Source organism: Schistocerca cancellata, chromosome 1, assembly GCF_023864275.1.
Source record: "Schistocerca cancellata isolate TAMUIC-IGC-003103 chromosome 1, iqSchCanc2.1, whole genome shotgun sequence".
NCBI classification, from domain to species: domain Eukaryota; kingdom Metazoa; phylum Arthropoda; class Insecta; order Orthoptera; family Acrididae; genus Schistocerca; species Schistocerca cancellata.
The window spans coordinates 152,424,557-152,445,821 of NC_064626.1; the positions used below are offsets into that span (position 1 = coordinate 152,424,557).

Consider the following 21,265-nt stretch of genomic DNA (forward strand, 5'->3'; position numbering starts at 1 on the left):
ATTATGTGCATTTTTCTAACCTGAAGTAAAATACATTACCATTAGGTTACACAGAGAACTGGTGGTTTACTCAAAAGGGTAATAAGATTTTCCCTGAAACCAGGCTGCAGAGGTTTTAGAATTCAAAACACTCCTGGACTCTTGTGCATGTTGAAGCTTCACTTCTGGTGTGCCTGATGGATTAACAACAAGGATTGGTGTGCCAGCCAGCCTGGATGTGGTTTTTAGGCAGTTTCCCACATCCCACTAAGTGATTACTGGGCTGGTACCCAAGTTCCACCTCAGTTATATGCTTCACAATTTATAGAAAACTTTCACTCACTTTCACAACTAACACTACCACAGACAGTTGGGGTAGATACATTCTGTCCCTGTGATAACAGAACAGCCCTTGCCAACCCTTAAATTAACCATGCCAAATTTTTTAATAACAATGCTGAATCTGCCTATGTGGCAGAAAAAACGAGGGGGGGGGGGGGGTTAAGTTTGAGAATTTGAGGGTTGGTGTTGATTTGGGTTCATGTCAGCAACAGTGAAAGGAGTTGCTAGACACATAAGCAATGCTGTTGGAGTCATCAGTCTGAAGAATCGTTTGAAGCAACTCTCATCACTAATTTATCCTGAGCATATCTTCTCATATTTGCGTAACTACCGTGTCCTACATCCACTTAAACATGCTCAGTGTGCTCAGATGTTGAACTTTTCATACAATTTTCATGCTCTGCACCCCCTGCCCCCCAAATCTCACACATTCCACCTACAATTTTTAACCTGCCCCCACAGTCCAAACTCCCCTTGATTACAAAAAAAATTAAGTATTCATTTATGCCCCAGGCTGTATCTTATCAATATATGGTTTCTTCAGTTGAACTTGGGTCATAGAGTTATTTTCTTTCCAATTTGATGTAGTACCTCCCCTTCAGTTACTCAGTCTATGTATCTAATCTTCAGTGTTCTTCTCTAACACCACATTTTAGAACCTTCTTTTCTCTTATTGTTTGTACTATTTAGCAGCCACAGTAGTTTTACAGTTTTACACTCCAGACAAGTACTTTGAGAAATGACTTCCTAACATTTAAATTTTCTGTTTGATGTTAACATATTTCTCTTTTTCAGGAAGGCTTTTCTTTCTCATTTGTACCCTCCTTACTTCAGTCAACATCAGTTATTTTTCTGCACGAGTGTTATATTTAAAAAATTTAAAAATAATAAATTATTTCAAAATATTATTGGTGTTAAGGCACTTGCAACATACCAATTTTGAAACTGGAAATATTAGCAACATAGAAACCTGCTAATGACATGGAGTAATTTTGTAGTCACTTAAGGCTAAATCTCTGGAAAAGTGAGAGTTCAACCTAAACTTTTTCTAGTTTCCAGGTCTTGTTTCTGTTCTGGAGGGGGGGGGGGGGGGGGGCGGCAGTTAATTATAATCTTCAATCCTCAACAAATCAGTCATGGTGATGTATTGATTTTGTAAATGAATGTTGCTCACTGAATTTCATTAGGCTTCAAAATGATATTCCTTGCTATTAAGTACTGTAACAGGTTTCATTTAAATCAAACTAGAAACACCAGTTAATATCAACAGGGACCATTAAATGCAGCACACCATGGACTTTATAATTTTAACTACATGTGCCAGGGTACCTTTTAAGATATTGTTATTGCATTTTACTCTTTTGTTTTCATTTTATCTGAATATTACAAAACACACTCATTAAACTGCATGAGTTTTTATTGTCTTCTTCAGACGTGCACACCACAGATGCAGACAGCACACACTCTTGACAGCTCACATTCTGCTTCTTTTTATGGTTGCCAACCAAAGAAAACATACAGAAAATATTGCCAACTTTCCAACAGTTGTGCCAGTGATTGCAGTGCAATCTTCTGAGACCACCTCTTTGTCTTGTAATGTTTTTCTAAAATTTTCTTGACTGTTTATTCATCACAATCTATCTTGCAAGGAACCCCTCGAGTGCAAGTTCGCTGGTTCAAAGGCCTACTCTTTGGGAGTTACAAACTGTGTAGGATGTTCAGGTAGATTATCCAGTCTCAAAGAATGCATATAGAATTGTATTGGTGTAATGGGATGATGAGAACTGGTGGAATTTGATGACATGCAATCAAATGCAAAACAGTTTGTCATGGAGTGTGTCATGAAACTGGCTATCCTTTAAGATGCAGGTGCAGACAATATAATAATGTGTTTTAGCTGTGGAAAAAACAAACAGCCAGAGACTGAATTTGTCCATTGGTTCCAGGTGGCACGAATTGCAATGTCACACACTTTTCAGGAGGGATAGTTTGCTCAAAAGGAGTAAGATTTTGTATCCAGGCCAGGAATCAAGGAAAAGCAAGTTATTTTGAACAGCTGTTGGCCAAAAGCAGTGCTCATACCATAATTGTAGTTCTCTTACACCCATTTTCCCACTCACATAAATATTTTCTACTACCCTTGCAATATCATGCATGTGAGAAAGAATCATAGGAGGCAGAGCACCTCCAACTTCTCCCAGCACAATAAATAACTTTCCAGCAAGACTACCATCCAGATTAACAGCCAACATAACTGTATACAAATGTATTAAGGCATTGATGTTAGTTGATCTTGATGCAACTTATTTAATGTCATGAATTTCCAGGATTACTTTCAAATGCATTCCCTCTTCGAATCTCAATTGACCGGATTTGAAAACAAATTCCTTACTGAATGGTGGGATAAGTTTGTTTCTCTTGTCTCCAAATTTTCAGTCTGATTCCCCAGTTTATTGTGCATCGTCAAGTTGACGCTTTGTTTAAAATTTTGTTATCTTACATCTTCCAATTCTGTTGCACTGTTTGAAGTTCTGCAGCTGTCCACTGCTTCCCTTGAAATCACTGTAATCTATGTTGTGTGCAATTGGATGTGCATAAGTGCACACTGTCATGTACATAAGTGCACACATTCCACTGACTCAAACTGCTGAAACTCTAATATCTTATATGCCACTTCTTCCTCAGTGTGCAAAATTCCTTGGGTTCCATTCTGACAAAATGTCAACTTCAACAACTGTTGTGGTACATATAATGCAAGATTTGTCATTGTCATTGCCTTGCTTTGTATCAACACCACTTACACTGTAGTACCGTCGCCAGTTACTTGTCAACTAAGCATTTCAACTACGCTTTGTAGCCTCATGCTGTGCTCACCACTAGATACCTCCAGTCGCACCCTCTGTTGCCATTAGCAGCCAATATTGTAGTTTTCAAGTCAGACAATGTGTGGGCCATTGAATGCCTTCTTTAACATCATTGTCCTTTTGCAACCTTGCACTCAAGGGGTTCATTGTTATTAACAAGATCCTTCATACTTATCTGCATGTTACCATCTACAGGCAATTTGTATTTGACCACCTTTTGACCTGTTTATGCAGATACATTGCAGCGTTACTAACAGATCAAGTTTGTCACCTTAAAACAAAACCAGCTTTAATGGCTACATTTCATTTACGAAACTTGCTAACTCTTTTAGAGATGATTGACATGTGTCACTCTTCCTTTATTATTTTTATTATTATTATTATTAGATATTCCACATAAAAATATCATCTGGGTTCAGTTGTAAATAATTTCAGGAAATTTCTGCCAAGTTCACTAGAAAATAATGTAGTCAAAACATGCAAAATGCTTTCAAAATATGTTATTGCATCAGAATGCAGATAAACCTGACATGGGTTCAGTGCTTAAAAATGGATGTGCAACAGACCCAGAAACTGAAGCAATGTTAGTTGACTTTGGTTACTGTAGTAACACTGTTCACGTTACGTCGCACTTCACTTAGCGTTGACCGGGACTGTGTCCTAGGCATGCCCGATGTTAACTCACTGGGCACGGCCCGTCCTGCCAGAGTTGTTGTTCTTGTTGTTACGCCGGCAGAGGTCGCGTCCGAATTCTCGCGTGCCCTCTGGTGGACGGGACTCTACTTGCGGCAACTACCGTCCGTGACGCGCCGTGCCAATGTGCCCCCCCCCCCCCCCCCCCCCCGCAATCTTTCTGGTGGCTACTACAGTTACCATAACTGCAGCTTATATAAGTTCCAAAAATTACGATGTCAGATTATACATTGTTTAAATTCAATGTATTTGAATTTCCAATTAACATTTGTATGCTTCCTTAAATCTGGTTATGGGTTTTAACTATACAAATCATGCCAATATTTCTAAAATAGTTTCTGTGTTAAAATATCACAGCTTTTATGCTCACATCAAAAAATGTTTTTTTACCAGTGGGCAGATGTTCTGTGAGAAGCGACTGGTTCCACCTGGAACAGGAGCCAAGTTGTCTGAATGAGCAAATAAAATAAATAAATATCACAGTGAAGTGCTTTGTGTCATATGTGATACTGTCTTAAATGTGGAAAAGAAAGGCTTTCAGGCTCTGAACCAAAATGCAGTGACATCGAGACACAAACAGTTATTTTGTATAAAAATGGCACCACCACAGCTCCCATATTAAATCTGCATCATGGAGCTCAGCAACCTCTGTGAAAAGTGGCGGTTCATCGCAGTCTTTTGAAACAGCAAAGTTACATAATGTCAAAGACAGCATCAGTATTGCTGTACTAATACTGTATGTGTTTAAAAAGCTTTTTGTTCAAATTTTGAGCTGCTGCCTGTCAAGGCATTTGTGATCTTCTTGAGTCTGTTTCCTGAAGCTGTTCCACAAGGCCTCAGTTTGAATAGAACTAAATTCTAGCACATTCTGACTAAAGCCCTAGAATCGTATTTTAAGGAGCAGCTGCTGAATGACACTAATAATGTGTATTAATCACTGTTTTTTGGTGAAACAACAAAGAATGCTGGTGCAGAGAAGTTAGAAATGGTGGTTCATTATTGATCAGCATCTCAGAATAAAATTGTGAGCCATCATTTATTGACACTTTTCATTGGTAAAACAACATCTGAGGATATTGTTGGTAAACTTATAAGCACATTAGTTTCAGCAAACCTTTCATTGTATAAACTCTTAATATCTGATAGCCCCAATGTTAATAAAGTAATGAGACTGCTTAACGAACAAGTTTATCTTGTAAGAAAAAATATACTTAATGATGTAGTCTTGTAGTATTCACCTCAAATACAATGCACGCATTTTTACCTAGTTCACTGGAGCATTTCGGAAATAGGAGTCATTGATACATTTGCTTCACAGTGAAATAAAGAGACTTGTTAAAGTGTTGCTAGGAAGACATTGTGAATCATTAGCATTGAAGACTTGTGAAATGTCAGATGATATTTCATAAGACTCCAATTTTCTGCCTCAACAAGACTGTTTTGTGATGATTTTGTTACAGCAGCTCACCATAAGCTATTTGAAAAGGATGGGCTTCAGTCCTAGATGCTTGTTAAGAAATATTGTACTGATGCATGTAAATATGTTCATGTTAAAGACAACACAGCAGGTTCCAGGAATGTGGAGCAGTTCCAGTGTCTTCAACCATGTAACAGAACATGACCAGAAAGTTTCAATGATTTTGGAAGCACTGCAAAAGCATTACTGCTGGATATTGATTGTGGTCAGCCAGTAGGTGAATGGAAACTTCTCCTTTTGGAAACCAGCAAAAATTCAAATACAACACAAACTGCAATTGACAGTTATTGGAACCAGTTTATTGGTAGGAAAAGTATGACAGGAGAATCAAAATGTCCACAGTCATGTAATGTGGTGAAAGCAGCTTTGGCTCTGTCTCGCAGGAATGCTGAGATTGAAAGGTTTTCTGCATCAACAAGATATCTTAACCAATATTCTTGCTTTCTTTGGTGCACTGTTATAAGAAATGCCACAACTGTCCAGAAGAAGAAAGAAGGAAGAAAAGAAAAGACAAAAATATGAAGAAGAACAAAGAGCTGGTCAGCAAGAACTCATCAAAAACTTACATCTGAGAAAAAGGGGATTTCATCACTGGAAGAAATACTTAAACAAAAACAAAAAAGGCATTAATAGAAAAGAGTTATTGCACCTAATAAGTTGTGCAATGAAACTAATGAGACTTACGGTTGCCGTACATAAGAAAGACTTTTAAAAGGCAAGACTTTCCCAGGCTATGTTGACAGGTGCTCTGCAGGTCCAGAAAGTAGTTCAGAATTGGAAACAAGATTAAAGATGCTCTCTAGTTTAAAAGTGATGAAAGTAAAGGTGTTTGTATGACACCATTTTTAACAAAAAAATCAAAGAATTGAGTGTTAATTACTCCAATGTAATTTTCTGTGCAGTTACATGCTAATTTTTTAATCTTATCTTACTTTCAATACATGCATTATCATATTTATTAGTAATGTTAGAAAGTTTGTAAACTGTAGACAAATTATCTAATTACGGGAATCAGTGGCCAAATCATGTCCAAAATCATTCATTTCCTATCAGTATCTGTGTGGTATATTGAATTTTTTTTTCTCTTTATACACGAATAAAAAGGTAAAACACATTTGAAGCAAGTCAATTTTGACAGAAATTAGAATAAAGGTTAAAGAAATTATTTTTTTCTTATATGCAAACAGTTAATTTTGTTTTTAAGTGTCCTTTTTGGTAGAGTATTTTGTTTAAATCAATAATGTTGTTTTTGAAATAGATGTTGTCACATCCTTGATAAAGTTAGCCACTTTTAGTCACTTTTTGTCAAATTTGTAACTTTTACCTCCTTTTCCACATCCAAAAATTGTTGGTAGCCCTACGTAGTGTGTTTAGACTGTGGTTGTTTTTCTCTTTAAATAATGAAAACTATTTGAATATCTGTGCAAGCTGAGACACTCTATACCTTTAACTCTTTTTATACTCAGTTAAATTTTTGTACCTACCATGCTTTAATCGTTTTTATATCCTGTAGGAAGTAAAATTGCTCATGTGCATAAAATGTTAAGTAGCACTTACCTTAATTTCAGGGATAATATTGGCAAAGAAGTAATTACCAAATTTAGTTCCTCAATTCAAAATCGAGGAGTATTTTATACTGACTCAAATGGCAGAGAACTCCTATGGCGTAAGCGTAATTACCGACCCACTTGGAATCTCAGCAATGCTGAACCAATTGCAGGAAATTACTACCCTGTGACAACAAGAATTCTCATACGGGACAAGGATGCAGAGTTGGCAGTCATACCTGACAGAGCTCAAGGAGGATCTAGTATAAAGGATGGAGAGATAGAACTAATGGTAATATGATTTATTCGTAAAAAGTTAATAATGTGTAAAGTATAACAGCTTGATGTCCATAAAAGTTAAGATGTGGTGAAGAATGATTAGACTACTCTGCTTTGGTATAGAAATATTTTGAATAATTAAAATGACCTCCAGTGTTGTATCTTTCTCACAAGAAATGAAACAATGGAAAATCCAGGATGGAATGTAACAATACTTTGAAGGATGTCATGTTTGGCAGCGTGCTCAGCAACAGGATGGTACACTTTTTTCTTGGGCCACAGTTTGCCAGTGGCCATCCATACGGACAGACAGCTTGTTGGTTGTCATGCTTACATAAAATGCAACACAGTTGTTGCAGTTTAGCTTGTAGATCACATGACTGGTTGCACAGGTAGCCCTGCCTTTGATGGGATAGGTGATGTTTGTGACTGGACGGGAGTAGATAGTGTGGGAGGATGTATGGGACAGGTCTTACATCTAGGTCTATTACAGGTGTATAAGCCATGAGGTATGGGGTTGGAAGCAGGAGTTGTGTAATGATGGATGTAAGACCAGACATCCTCACACCACCACCTACTCCAATCCGGTCACAAGCATCACCTATCCCATCAAAGGCAGGGCTACCTGTGAAACTACGCATGTGATCAGCAAGCTAAGCTACAACCACTATGCTGCATTCTATGTGGACATGACAAACACATAAATGGCCACTGACAAACTGTGACCAAGAAATAAGTGGACCACCTTGTTGCTGAGCATACTGCCAAACATGAAATACTTCATTTCAATGACTGCTTCACAGCCTGTGCCATATGTTTCAGCCCCAACAACACCAGCTTTTCTGAATGACGCAGCTGCGTAGCTGCCCTACCCTCTATCCGCCTCGTACCTGCGTGCTCTCCAGCGGCACTGCACTGTCTGCCACACTTACCCTACTATCCTTCTCCATGCCCCAGCCTCCCCTTTACCACCACCCACCATGCATTGGTGCTCTTGCTCTCAGTGTGACTACAGTTGCCCGAGATTGCAGTCGTGTGTGCGAGATGAGTTTGAAAAAAAAAAAAAAAAAAAAAAAAAAAAAAAAAAAAAAAAAAAAAAAAAATTATATATATAAAAACAAAGATGCTGTAACTCACCAAATGAGAAAGGTTGGTAGATAGACACAATAAAAAACACACACACAAATTTCAAGCTTTCGCAACCCGAGGCTGCTTCATCAGGAAAGAGGAAAGGAGGGGGAAAGACGAGAGGATGTGGATTTTAAGGGAGAGGGTAAGGAGTCATTCCAATCCCGGGAGCGGAAAGACTTACCTTAGGGGGGAAAAATTACAGGTATACACTCGCGCACACGCACACACACATATCCATCCGCACATATACAGACTGTCCTTTCAGTGTACCGGCATTTTCATTTTACTGATATTGACTACTATCCTATTCATAATATTGAAAATAGTAAAGATTTTTATGTTTGTGTAGGGAAAATGCAGTATTCTTCTCTTTATTCATGTATTTTTATGTGTAAGATTATAATCTCTAACAGGTTAAAGCTAAAATTTTGTAAGTGTAATTGAACTCGATAATAATATCAGTAGAAAAACATAATATTGAAAATGTTGTGGTAAACCATTTTCATATTCTGACTGTAATACAATAGGTTTCAATTCATGGAAGAATAACTTTGTTATTTTTCTTTCCATTAGGTGCATCGTCGACTACTCCACGATGATGCATTTGGTGTGGGGGAAGCACTGAATGAAACTGCATATGGCAAAGGCCTCATTGCAAGAGGACAACACTACATTGTAGCAGGTGCCATAAAGACATTTAAGAACATTTCTTTGGCTGCTCAAGAGCGAATGCTAATCCAACAGAAAGTGTTAGCTCCCTGGATATTCCTTGCTCCAGCAGATGATATTTGTTTTGAGCAGTGGCAAGAGACATACAAGATGGAGGTACATCTACCTTCTTTCCATTTGAACATCTGTTTTAACATTTAAAGATTAGGATTTATTTATAACCAATTGTAAATATTGGACAGTACTTTCTACTATCTAAATTTCATTTCTTCAGCTTGTTGACTTTCTTTATAGTTAATACTCATCCTAACATTATGGTTAGTTTTGATAATGAGGAGGAAAAATGGGAAAGGGGAAGCGTAAAAAATAACTGCAATACTATGTGTGTCACTGCCATTCATTGATATAAGGGGACAGGACCATGATCTTTATATTGTTTAAAAAAACCCATTGTCATGAACATCATAACCAGTTTGAGGTAGTCACTGTTTTTATTCCTTAGTGACATGTTTTGCAAATTAGACTGTGTTTTTACCATAATTTTCTGTACAACAGTTGTTCTCCTTCTGTTGGAGACAACAACAGAAATGGTGCAATTAGATTATTAACCCTTAAACGTAACTTCTTTTTTTTTCCCCCTTCTTTTTTGCCAAATTTTGTATGTTGTTGTTATGGTCTTCAGTTCAAAGACTGATTTGCTGCAGCTCCCCATGCTACTGTATCCTGTGCAAGCCTCTTCATCTTCAAATAACTACTGCAACCTACATCCTTCTGAATCTGCCTAGTGTATTCATCTGTTGGCCTCCCTCTGATTTTTAACAGTGAACCGGTGATTAACTCTGAAAGAGATTCATGGTACTGCAGGTCAGAATCCTGATGCTCTTTGAAACATGCTACCCCAATTCTTACAACATACATTTATTAAAAGACAACAATAAAAATTTTTTTGAAAACAAAAAGAATTCTGCAAACAAGGGCGTCCTGGTGCAAGTAGATTTCGCAGAAAATTATACTGTTAAACTGCAGATTGAAGTCCAGAGCACCCATTGGTCAAAACCACAAATCATTTTGTTTACAGCATGTGTTTGGGACTCACAAAAAAATGGAGATTCTTGTACTATTGTTAGTGATGAACTTGATCATAATAAATATTCAGTGCATGCTTTCCTAAGTAAGATTTTTGAGTACATTATATCCACAAACCCAGAGGTAGAATCTGTCACATTCATGAGTAATAGTGCAGCCAGTCAATTTAAGAAGCATTTCTTGTTTGCCAACTTGAATATTTGCCACATCACATGTTCAAGGTGTCTGCTTTTTGTTGTCGAGTGTCCAAAGCTGCACACCAAAACATGATAATCAGGATACAAATGTAGTACCAGATGTTCTTTAGTGACTGTTAGTGCTGAAGTGGATATAAGCGGAGTTTATTTTTTCAAAGGTATCTTTTCAAGTTGCACAAGTATATATGGGATTTTAAATTTCTGTTGAAGTAACTAAAAACAAGATAACACAGGATTTTACATTAAAGTGTTAGATTTATTTAACTTATTAAAAAATTTTTGAAAACAAAAAGAATTCTGCAAACAAGGGCGTCCTGGTGCAAGTAGATTTCGCAGAAAATTATACTGTTAAACTGCAGATTGAAGTCCAGAGCACCCATTGGTCAAAACCACAAATCATTTTGTTTACAGCATGTGTTTGGGACTCACAAAAAAAATGGAGATTCTTGTACTATTGTTAGTGATGAACTTGATCATAATAAATATTCAGTGCATGCTTTCCTAAGTAAGATTTTTGAGTACATTATATCCACAAACCCAGAGGTAGAATCTGTCACATTCATGAGTAATAGTGCAGCCAGTCAATTTAAGAAGCATTTCTTGTTTGCCAACTTGAATATTTGCCACATCACATGTTAAAGGTGTCTGCTTTTTGTTGTCGAGTGTCCAAAGCTGCACACCAAAACATGATAATCAGGATACAAATGTAGTACCAGATGTTCTATAGTGACTGTTAGTGCTGAAGTGGATATAAGCGGAGTTTATTTTTTCAAAGGTATCTTTTCAAGTTGCACAAGTATATATGGGATTTTAAATTTCTGTTGAAGTAACTAAAAACAAGATAACACAGGATTTTACATTAAAGTGTTAGATTTATTTAACTTATTAAAAAATCAGATATTTTAGGTTTTAGCGTAGCAACAACAGCAGAACAATCTATGCCTGTACAATGTCATGATGTTGTCCAAATGCAATTTGGCCCAAAGTGAGCCTGGGGCCTAGAGTACCTTTGAATGAGGTCACACCTTAATGACTATTACTGTGGAAACAACTGTGGCATAAGGCTAATGTACATTTACATTTTTAATCGTCATCATCCTTAAATCTGTTTCAGTATTCTGGACTGAAGAAGAGCTTGCCACCGAACGTGCAAATACTTACACTGGAACAGTGGAAGGGTACAGCATTGCTTTTGCGTATTGAACACATTCTGGAAAAAACTGATGACCCTGATTTGTCAAAACCAGTTACCATCAATCTTAAGGTAATTTTATGAGGAAATTATGCAGCCTGTTAGTTTTCGATGTGTTGTTGCTGGAATCAGTTTTCTGATGTATTTCTAATATTATTTCTTTATGTGCACACTTTGAATGGCAAAGGATAGTACTAACATATAGCGGAGATGCTCAGTCGCAGATAGGCACAACAAAAATACTCTGACAATTAAAGCTTTCAGCCATTGGCCTTCATCAACAATAGCCACACATATACTCACACATGCACGCACACGCACTCATATGCAAATGCAGCTCACACACACAACTGCAGTCTCAGGCAGCTGAAAACACTGCGAGCAGCAGCACGAGTGCATGATAAGAGTGGCGACAGGATGGGGGTAAGGAGGAGGCTGGGACGGGGACGGGGAGGGGGAAAGATTGTATGGTGGGGCTGGTGGACAGTGAAGTGCTGCAGGTTATACGAGAGCTGTGTGCAGGGGGGGGGGGGGGGGAGGGGGAGGAAGTAATGTAAAAGGAGAGAAATAAAAGAGAGAAATGAAAATACTGGGTATGGTGGTGGATGGTGGCATGGCGACTGTGTAGTGCTGGAATGGGAACAGGGAAGGGGCTGGATGGGTGACTAACGAAGGTTGAGGCCAGGAGGGTTATGGGAATGTAGGATGTATCACAGGGAAAGTACCCACGTGCACAGTTCAGAAAAGCTCGTGTTGGTGGGAAGGATCCATATGGCACAGGTTGTAAAGCCATCATTGAAATGAAGGATATTTTGTTTGACAGCTCGTTCAAAACCAGAGTGGTCCACTTGTTTCTCGGCCACAGTTTGTTGGTGACCATTCATGTGGATAAACAGCTTGTTCGTTGTCATGCCTACATAGAATGCAGCACTGTGATTACAGCCTAGCTTATAGGCTATGTGACTGGTTTCTCGGGTAGTCCTGCCTTTGTTGGGATAGTTGATTATAGTGATCAGACTGGAGTAGATGGTGGTGGAAGGATGTATGGAACAGGTCTTACATCTAGGTCTATTACAGGGGTATGAGCCATGAGGTAATGGATTAGGAGCAAGGGGCTGTGTAAGGATGGATGTGTATATTGTGTAGGTTTGGTGGATGGCGGAATATCACTGTGGGAGGGTGGGAAGGATAGTGAGCAGGACATTACCCATTTCAGGACAAGAAGAGAGGTAATCAAAATGCTGGCGGAGAATGTAATTCAGTTGCTCCAGTCCTAGGTGGTACTGAGTTATGAGGAGGATGCTCCTCTGTAGGTTTGGGAGGTGGTGGGAGACTGGAAAGATAAGGCAAGGGAGATTTGTTTATGTAAAGGGTTGGGAGAATAATTATGGTCAGTGAAGGGTTCAGTGAGACCTTTGGTGTATTTCGAGAGGGACTACTCATCACTGCAGATGCGATGACCATGAGTGGCTAGGCTGTACGTAAGGGATTTTTTGGTATGGAATGGCTGGCAGCTGTCGAAGTTGAGGTATTGCTGGTGATTAGTACATTTTATATGGGTGGAGGTACTGATGTAGCCATGTTTGAGGTGGAGGTCAACATCTTGGAAGGTGGCTTGGTGGGTTGAGTAGGACCAGGTGAACCAAAGTGGTTAAGGTTGTGGAGGAATAAAAATTATCATAACTTTTTTCATACTATTAAATTTGCCCATATTGATCAACATTTATTTGAATTGCTTTTTGAGGTAGTTAACATAAGAAATCTAATTTATTAATCTAAAATTAATTAATATCAGTAGGATATACTTTTTTCTTACATCCAGTTTAAAGTGTGGTGACTTCAGTTGGTTTAATTAATGCTAATTACAGTTATATCCCAGCCAAGTTTAACTGTTTTATTCTTTGTTTACTCATGCTTCTTGGTATAAAAAAACATATCCAGTTCATTCCTAACTTTCTGTTCAAATGTTAACAAGAAGATTGATGTCATTTAGATAGATGTGTAATGATCTTTCAAGGTTTGCAAAAACAGACATAATGTCTTATGGGATAACAGCAATAAGTGATTTTATAATGTTACTTAAAATCTGTCTGGATTGCAAATTTTTTTTTTATTCATATGACCGGTTTCGGTTCATTCAGAACCATCTTCAGATCTGATATTTCAGTTACAGGAGTAACCCGTCCAAATCCAGCAACTTTTACATCCATGTGACGTAGCATGTGAAAGTTGATGGATTTGGACGGATTACTCCTGTAACTGAAGTATCAGATCTGAAGATGGTTCTGAATGAACCGAAACCGGTCATATGAATAAAAAAAAAAAAATTGCAATCAAGACGGATTTTAAGTAACATCTTTCAAGGTCTTAGTTTGAGTATACATTGCTATTTATGTTATTTTGGTCACGAACATTCATTGTTTCATTTTGCAATGATTCAATTGTATCTGCGTTTGATCATGTCACTGTTAACTTGGGACTGATCTCTACTACGGCAAAAACTGTTAGTATTGTTCTTGTTGTTGTTGTTGTTGTTGTTGTTGTGGTCTTCAGTCCTGAGACTGGTTTGATGCAGCTCTCCATGCTACTCTACCCTGTGCAAGCTTCTTCATCTCCCAGTACCTACTGCAACTTTCATCCTTCTGAATCTGCTTAGTGTATTCACCTCTTGGTCTCCCTCTACGGTTTTTACCCTCCAAGCTGCCCTCCAATACTAAATTGGTGATCCCTTGATGCCTCAACACATGTCCTACCAACCGATCCCTTCTTCTAGTCAAGTTGTGCCACAAACTTCTCTTCTCCCCAATTCTATTCAATACTTCCTCATTAGTTATGTGATCTACCCATCTAATCTTCAGCATTCTTCTGTAGCACCACATTTCAAAAGCTTCTATTCTCTTCTTGTCCAAACTATTTATCGTCCATGTTTCACTTCCATACATGGCTACACTCCATACAAATACTTTCAGAAATGACATCCTGACACTTAAATCTATACTCGATGTTAACAAATTTCTCTTCTTCAGAAACGCTTTCCTTGCCATTGCCAGTCTACATTTTATATCCTCTCTACTTCGACCATCATCAGTTATTTTGCTCCCCAGATAGCAAAATTCCTTTACTACTTTAAGTGTCTCATTTCCTAATCTAATTCCCTCAGCATCACCCGACTTAATTCGACTACATTCCATTATCCTCATTTTGCTTTTGTTGATGTTCATCTTATACCCTCCTTTCAAGACTCTAGCCATTCCATTCAACTGCTCTTCCAAGTCCTTTGCTGTCTCTGACAGAATTGCAATGTCATCGGCGAACCTCAAAGTTTTTATTTCGTCTCCATGGATTTTAATACCTACATCGAATTTTTCTTTTGTTTCCTTCACTGCTTGCTCAATATACAGATTGAATAACATCGAGGAGAGACTACAACCCTGTCTCACTCCCTTCCAAACCACTACTTCCCTTTCATGCACCTCCACTCTTATAACTGCCGTCTGGTTTCTGTACAAATTGTAAATAGCCTTTTGCTCCCTGTATTTTACCCCTGCCACCTTCAGAATTTGAAAGAGCGTATTCCAGTCAACATTGTCAAAAGCGTTCTCTAAGTCTACAAATGCTAGAAACGTAGGTTTGCCTTTCCTTAATCTAGCTTCTAAGATAAGTCGTAGGGTCAGTATTGCCTCACGTGTCCCAACATTTCTACAGAATCCAAACTGATCTTCCCTGAGGTCGGCTTCTACCAGTTTTTCCATTCGTCTGTAAAGAATTCGCTTTAGTATTTTGCAGCTGTGACTTATTAAACTGATAGTTCGATAATTTTCACACCTGTCAACACCTGCTTTCTTAGGGATTGGAATTATTATATTCTTCTTGAAGTCTGAGGGAATTTTGCCTGTCTCATACATCTTGCTCACCAGATGGTAGAGTTTTGTCAGGACTGGCTCTCCCAAGGCTGTCAGTAGTTACAATGTAATGTTGTCTACTCTCGGGGCCTTGTTTCAACTCAGGTCTTTCAGTGCTCTGTCAAACTCTTCACGCAGTATCGTATCTCCCATTTCATCTTCATCTACATCCTCTTCCATTTCCATAATATTGTCCTCAAGTACATCGCCCTTGTATAGACCCTCTATATACTCCTTCCACCTTTCTGCTTTCCCTTCTTTGCTTAGAACTGGGTTTCCATCTGAGCTTTTGGTATTCATACAAGTGGTTCTCCTTTCTGTGAAGGTCTCTTTAATTTTCCTGTAGGCTGTATCTATCTTACCCCTTGTGAGATAAGCCTCTACATCCTTACATTTGTCCTGTAGGCATCCCTGCTTAGCCATTTTGCACTTCCTGTCGATCTCATTTTTTAGACGTTCGTATTCCTTTTTGCCTGCTTCATTTCCTACATTTTTATATTTTCTTCTTTCATCAATTAAATTCAGTATTTCTTCTGTCACCCAAGGATTTCTACTAGCCCTCATCTTTTTACCTATTTGGTCCTCTGCTGCCTTCACTACTTCATCCCTCAAAGCTACCCATTCTCCTTCTACTGTATTTCTTTCCCCCATTCCTGTCAATTGTTCCCTTATGCTCTCCCTGAAACTCTGTACAACCTCTGGTTTAGTCAGTTTATCCAGGTCCCATCTTCTTAAATTCCCACCTTTTTGCAGTTTCTTCAGTTTTAATCTACAGGTCATAACCAATAGATTGTGGTCAGAATCCACATCTGCCCCTGGAAATGTCTTACAATTCAAAACCTGGTTCCTAAATCTCCGTCTTACAATTAATCTATCTGAAACCTGTCAGTATCTCCAGGTTTCTTCCATGTATACAACCTCCTTTCATGATACTTGAACCAATTGTTAGCTATGATTAAGTTGTGCTCTGCGCAAAATTCTACCAGGCGGCTTCCTCTTTCATTTCTTACCCCCAATCCATATTCACCTACTAAGTTTCCTTCTCTCCCTTTTCCTACTTCCGAATTCCAGTCACCCATGACTATTTAAATTTTCGTCTCCCTTCACAATCTGAATAATTTCTTTTATTTCATCATACATTTATTCAATTTCTTTGTCATCTGCAGAGCTAGTTGGCGTATAAACTTGTACTACTGTAGTAGGCGTGGGCTTCGTATCTATCTTGGCCACAATAATGCGTTCACTATGCAGTTTGTAGTAGCTTACCTGCATTCCTATTTTCCTATTCATTCTTAAATATCATCATTACGTAAAGTTTGGGAAATGAATACTAATTTTAACTTTATTGCATTTCTATTATTTTCACACCATATAAATACAGCTCGGGGGGAAAAAGAAACACTGCAGCATTTGTCACATGATTTAGTGTGTTGTTTTATTCTTAACTACCTGCAAAATAAGTTTTGTAGATCATTGTAGAATTAATACAATACTTGGTACAGGAAGCTGACTCTTTATTAAATTTATAAAAAAAGTCAGTTGCGTGTGCAAATTTAAGTGTGTTAATTTTTTACTAATCTGTTGTTTTGCTCCTGGTGGCACCCAGCAGTCCATATAAAACAAAGCCATCCACATATGCACACTAACAAGTTTCTTTTCATTCATGATTTAAAAAAAAAAATATTGATCAAGATTCATCATTAGTACGTTCCTGCAAAGTATGATACATCTCAAAAACTGTTAGGATGAAGTTATGGATTTTGTGTGTGTGTCTTGCAGTAAAATAAAGTTTTTCACCTGATCCGCTTGGTGCCATGCAATCACTTCATTCAACACAGTCTTCTCTCTTCTTGTTAGGGAAACAGTAGCAAAGTGTTTCCAGCTTCTTAGCCATTCTTCAGTGTCTGTAAATGATAGATGACCACTTAGTTCTGGCATGCTCCTTCGAACTTTGGGAACAAGTATCTCAGTTCATTTTATTCCTGTGCTGAACTACCTTGATTTTTTTTTTTTTTTTTTGTCAGTTATTATACAGTCTAAAATTGTTTACCACAGGTACTTCAAGGAATCAGAAGAATGCTTTTCTCTACTACTTCAGTGATTTTTAGACCAAATCTTAGCTATTACATAGTAGTTGCTCTTTGTGATCTGCTTTTTGTTTATCAACATTGTGGCAAGTGCTCAGCATCAGCACCGGTCTCATATTTTGCTGTACTAATATGTAGAATATTACATGTCTAGAACCTATCTATGAACATGTGGAAAATGAGCCATGTGAATTCTACAATAATTCATTGGACAAATTAAAAATTATTTGTGTTGTCAATTAAAGGTCTGGTCTCATCAGCACACTGGTGGTAGGGCAGCTGTAATAGTGTATTCCCTGAGTCAAGTTAGCTAGAACATAAATACACTCGCCCAATCTTGCTGGTTTTTATGGATTGTACTTTTTGAAGGTGATGCATCCATGAAAACGTACTGTGGTTTTGTCTGTGGTAACGCGGTAGCTCCGAGTAAAGTGTTCCAAGAATGTTATCTTCAGATGCAGTAAAGAATTTTGGACCTTACTCGGGCAACTTTGGAATATGTGGATCTTTGATGGAGGGCTTACACATAACATACAAAACATTTGTATGAATCTTGAACTGAAAACACATCCAAATAAAATACATTGTAATTAACTCAATAAATAGTTTTCTGGTATATCTGGTATCTGATATAGGGGCTTTGAATCAACAGCCTTGGTCCCAAAAGTATTTTCAGTTTGAAAAATGCCATGTTACCACCCTGAGCTGCTGAAAAAGTTTTTTTGATTACAGAACCAGTTTCAGTTGACTGACCATCCTCAGGTTCATAAAAATATCTGCTGCATTATGTTTGGCAAAATATAAAACCATTAATGTCAGATGATAAAACCTGTAATCATACTGTAATACTGTAATATAAATTAAATGGTTAATGTATAAAACTGTGCTAGGTAGTGCAGTCATTTGTGTTATAACTGTAATTGGTGGTAATGTTGTGAACAGATCCATATCACAGCATTGACGGCAATAGCAATTATAGTATTAACAAGTGCACTACCTAGCACGTTTTATTTATATTATAATAAATAATTTATATTATAAGTTAATAGTGTCTAGTTCATGGTTTTATCAATTTACAGAAATTATTTTTATATTTCACATAATATGATACTGCAAATACTTTTATGAACCTGAGGATGGTCAGTCAATTAACATGACATTTGTCAAATATTTATAAGCTGTGGGGCACCACCTACCGAAAATATTTTCGATTCACTTACGGTCTAGTTTCATCAGTCATTCCTTATAGAATTCTTGTGTAACGTGCAAAAAGCAAGTTTTGATACAAAATGTTGATATGTTTTGTCTGCAATGGTCTGTAGAAGTTGACCACTTAAAATAGAAGGATAAATTGCACTGTTTCTGGTGATTGGGTGCTTTGAGTAGTTAACTATTTTTTCTGTAATGTTATTCTCACTAGGTAATGCACACTTCTCCAAACAACCGCACCCAATTTGCTATCGTGCACATCACTGCCTTCACCAGGCAAATTGTAGTTTTGGGACAAACCGTCATCACTTGACCAACTGTCAAATTCTGCACAGATAATCACTTATATAATAGCTTGATTCATGAGTCTTATTGAGAAATTTTTCAGTTTCACTGTCACTAGGATTTCAGAAGGAGATGAGTACTTGAACACAGTAAACAGATCCAGATAAATGTAGAGTGCAACAGTTATGCAGAGGTGAAAAGAGTTTGACAGGATAGTATGGAGAGTTGCATCAGTTCCATCTTCAGATTGATTTTGTCAACAACAACAGCACTGACTGTATCATCAAGATGTACTATAAATTGCTGCTGGTATAATTACCAACTTGGATGTGGTTGTCACTCATTTTTGACAGCAATTGAGCTAAATTCTTTGCTTGTACGTTTTTGTATCTCACTTGTACAAATTATGAAACTTGAACAAAGACGTGTAAGGGTGATAGTATGGATCCCATACAGATTGCCAGTGTCACAGCCTACAACGTTTAACAGGAGAATTCAGTGCTACCCAGAAGAACACATCACTACCATTTCTTATGCATATTTGAATTTTTAATAGCTTTTATTTGCAAAATTCCTGAATTATATATTTTGTTCCTGAAATATCTATTTTCTCCTCAAGCAAATGTTTGATATGTGATATTGTGTACCTTATAAGAGTCCATTAGTGCATTTAAAAAAAAAAAATCATTTATCACATTTTCTGACTACCATATCATCAAGCGTTTTTTTGTACGAATGAAATGAAAAGTAAGTGAAATGAAAATGAAATGAAATACTTTATAAAGAGTAAAATCCATCAGAAAGAGTGATTTTATGTTGTATATTTTCACACTTATAATCATTGCAGCTTGTTTGCTCTTCATATGTTCTTTTTGTGTTTCGATATACTTGTCCTAATTGCAATGAGTTATTGTTATTCTTGCACTAGTTGCTGATTTGAATATGCTTGTATAACCATTGTAGGATATTCCAGTGGATTCATTAACATTTGCGCTTCTTGATTCAGACTATCACATCCTATGCATTTGGTTATGATTAGAAGTTAATCATCAGAATGACTAAAATGCCATGCGCAAAACGAAATGGGTGATCCATATATGTTTCCCCTGTTGTAATATTCTTAAACTAATTAAGTCATTGATGTGTGGTTTCTCAGCCTCACCCACTCAAGCTGAACTTTTATAGTAAAGGAAATGTTTTCTTGTAAACTAAGCTTAATGTACTGCTGCTTTGAAACATATGTAGCAGGTATTCTCCATTTTATAGTTTACTGTGTAAATTAATAAAACATGGAAGCAATAATTTGTTGTGCCTGATCTATCTGCTTGTTTCTCTGCAGGATGTCTTTGCTCCATTTTCGATTAAATCTGCTCGTGAAACAACTCTTGGAGCAAATCAATGGCTGTCTGATTCAAAACGTCTGAAATGGAGAGTAGAATCAAATGATATTCATCGTGATACTTACTCTCATCATTCATCCTCTTATTATTATGATGATGATGATCTCAGCATTACACTCAATCCAATGCAAATTCGTACCTTCATTATTGAAGTGAAAGGGAAATTTTATGGTATCAAATCAAGAAGTTAACAACAAGGACAATAGTGTGTAATACGGAGGCAGATATTATTTATGGCACTGGTGTTTAAAATTTTAGTCTACAACAAAAGAAGTGCTCAATTATTGTTCTATTTGTGGTTTCCATTTTTAGATAAGGAGATATTATTAAGTTTTAGCTGACTGTTATGTTTGTGTAGTTGAAAAAGTGTTTTAAGTTTCTCTGTTATACATTTTTGTAAATAAAGTGTTTTCTGTCTTTTTGTAATCTCATTTTCTGTTTTGTGTGAAAGTGGTACATAGTCTGACTATTGTAAATTATATGCAGCTCATACTGCTTAGTGCAAAACTTCATAAATCTGTCAGTGGCCCATTTTTGTAGGATAAGAAAGTAAAAGTTCATAACTTTATATTAACTGTAATAAATGACAGCTTGGGAACATTTCAAAAGCACATTGCTGTCATATACTCACGTGACTAATACAAAAGAGATTTCCTGTCGTCTAGTATATTAGGGATGTCCTTTATAGAGAGAAGAGATTTCTTGTCACCCATTGTATTACATATATCCTTAGAAACAGAGAGAGACAGTTAATCAACAGCGCTGCATTCTGTGACTGTGTATAACATCTACACATTGAGGCATCTTGGAGCAAGATTATCTTGATAGATAAAGTATTAAGAATATCATTTTAACTGTAGAAATTCTTCAGAGGCCTTAGACGTGATTTATACCATTCATCTGGTATCACATAAAAATCTTTCAAT

The 21,265-nt window shown here is 37.2% G+C and overlaps 1 protein-coding gene across 2 annotated transcripts in view; it reads left to right on the forward strand.

The window, feature by feature from the left end:
* Window positions 1-20,765, forward strand: part of LOC126167258 (lysosomal alpha-mannosidase-like) — a 162,794-nt gene extending 142,029 nt beyond the window's left edge. For both annotated transcript variants that reach the window (XM_049920463.1, XM_049920464.1), the window contains exons 14-17: window positions 6,924-7,194; window positions 8,886-9,137; window positions 11,379-11,528; window positions 20,279-20,765. In XM_049920463.1, coding sequence (XP_049776420.1) covers window positions 6,924-7,194; window positions 8,886-9,137; window positions 11,379-11,528; window positions 20,279-20,530 — 925 coding nt within the window. In that variant the 3' untranslated portion in view covers window positions 20,531-20,765. The remainder of the gene's footprint in view (window positions 1-6,923; window positions 7,195-8,885; window positions 9,138-11,378; window positions 11,529-20,278) is intronic.
* The last annotated feature ends 500 nt before the right edge of the window (window positions 20,766-21,265 follow it).